The 2,031-nt window shown below is 63.5% G+C and overlaps 1 protein-coding gene across 1 annotated transcript in view; it reads left to right on the plus strand.

Annotated features, from left to right (window-relative positions):
• The window catches only part of FHOD1 (formin homology 2 domain containing 1), a 9,566-nt gene extending 8,244 nt beyond the window's left edge, over positions 1–1,322 (plus strand). The window contains exons 18-21 of the mRNA XM_009709730.1: positions 1–184; positions 264–417; positions 503–679; positions 1,240–1,322. The exon at positions 1–184 is cut by the window's left edge and continues 8 nt beyond it. Of these exons, the coding sequence (XP_009708032.1) occupies positions 1–184; positions 264–417; positions 503–679; positions 1,240–1,322 (598 nt within the window). The remainder of the gene's footprint in view (positions 185–263; positions 418–502; positions 680–1,239) is intronic.
• The last annotated feature ends 709 nt before the right edge of the window (positions 1,323–2,031 follow it).

Here is a 2,031-nt window from a genome sequence, read left to right on the forward strand (position 1 = left end):
TTTCCTGCTGTACCTGGTGTACCCGGTGAGCGCGGTGCGGGATGTGAAGGTGACACCCATCTGCAAGCTGCTGCGGGAGTTCGCCCTGGAGTACCGCACCTGCCGGGAGCGCATCCTGCAGCAGCAGAAGAAACGGGCCGCCCACCGTGAGCGCAACAAGACCCGGGGACGGCTCATCACCGAGGTATGGGGATGTTTGGCTGGCCACCACCACCAGGTCATGCCCCCCAGGTCCCCGACGCCCACCTCTCCTCCCGCTGCAGACCGAGAAGTTCTCCAGCATCACCGAGGCTGCTTCACCGCCTGCTGTGGTGTCCAGTGGCCCCGAGGAGCAGATGGAAGCAGGTCATGAGAGCATGAAGAACCTGCTGACCTCCCCCACGGACACCTCTGTCCGCCGCAGCCGGGCCAGCCGGGGTAGGAATGGGGTGGCAGAGGCACTCAAGGCGTGCCCAGCTGGCTGGGCACGGCTGATGCCAGCATCCCACATGTCCCCATGCAGGGACAGGGCACACCACACCAGCCCAGAGCTCTCCAGCTCAGGAGGACGTTCCCAGCTCCCCAGATGATGCTTCGGATGAAATCATGGACCGGCTGGTGAAATCGGTGACTCACAATGCCAACCCCCGACCCTGTGCCAACAAGGAGCGCAGGAGGTCCCGCGGCAATAGGAAGTCCTGTAAGTCCCATCCCTGTCCTCGTGCCCTGTCCTATCCCTGTCCCCATGCTCTGCTCCTGTCCCTGTACTGTCTCCCACCTCCGCGTCCCTGTCCCCATGCCCTGTCCCATCTCTGTGTCTCTCTTCCCACGCTCTGCCCAGTCTCTGTACTCTGTCCCATCTCAGTATCCCTGTCCCCATACTCTGTCCCACCTCTGTGGCCCTGTCCCTGTTCTCTGTCCTGTGTCCCTGCCCAGATGCTCTTTCCCATCTTTGTGTCCCTGCCCCGTGTCCTGTTCCGTCTCTGTTCCCGTGCTCTGTCCCCATGCCTTGTCCCATCTCTGTGTCCTTGTCCCCATGTCCTACCTGGCTCCTTCCTCACTGGCCACCCCTGCCCTCCGGTGCTGAGCCCACCAGGCCGCAGCGGGGCTGTACCCTGAGACCAAATCATGCCACTGCACCCCATTGCCACCCCTCCCCAGCAAGCCAGGACCACCGTGTCCAACCAGGCACCCAGTGCGTGGGGACCCGGCAGCCAGCACTGCTCGTGCTGCCAATGCCACCTTCTCTTCTTCCTGCAGTGAGACGGACGCTGAAGAGCGGGCTCAGCGATGACCTAGTGCAGGCGCTGGGCCTGGGGCGAGCAGCCGGCATGGAGGTTTGAGGGGGGCTCGTGCTGCTCCCCACGGCCAGCAGCCCCCAGGGCAGGGTGTGGTGGCAGCTGCTGCACCCTTGGTCTCGTCTCCCTTTTCCTTGCCTGGCCTTCAGCTCCAGGAGGTGCGGGCAACAGGATGGGAGTGACACCCCAGAGCTGCTCCATGGTGGCCGGGATGGAGGACGCTCAGCGCCCACGTACGGGCGTGGGGGTTCGTCTTCTCAACAGTATTAGAGGGGTCAAGGGGCTGGACCCAGACTCCCTCCCAGAACTGGGTCTGGTCTGTGGCTGCTGTGGCAATAAAGTGATCTGACACACTGTCAGTGTCCCTTGTCCCTACGTCCGAGGTGACACCTGGGGTAACATGGTATAAGCCAGCATCCCTCCTGCTGCATCCCCAGCCCCGCTGCCCAGGGCAAGCACTGGGCCCGCAGCACCCGGCCCTGGGGCTTGCAGGCCCCATCATCCCGCCCGGGGACAACGCGATCCCCTCTGTACCGGGACACCCGGGGGGGACGCTGCCAGAAGGAGCAAGGACCACTGCCAGGCTCAAGGCTGCACGCTCAAGGGCAGGAGCAGCAGCTGAAGCGCAAGGCCATGGCACGGTAAAATCAAAAGTACGTGTCTCGTCTCAAACCTCACCCCTCCCTTACAAGCCTCTCCTGGGGGGATTTTTGCCAGACGTAGACCTGGATCCGAGGTTGCAAACCTGGCCCTG

The sequence above is a fragment of the Cariama cristata genome, unplaced genomic scaffold (genome assembly GCF_000690535.1).
Source record: "Cariama cristata isolate BGI_N322 unplaced genomic scaffold, ASM69053v1 scaffold21940, whole genome shotgun sequence".
NCBI lineage: Eukaryota > Metazoa > Chordata > Aves > Cariamiformes > Cariamidae > Cariama > Cariama cristata.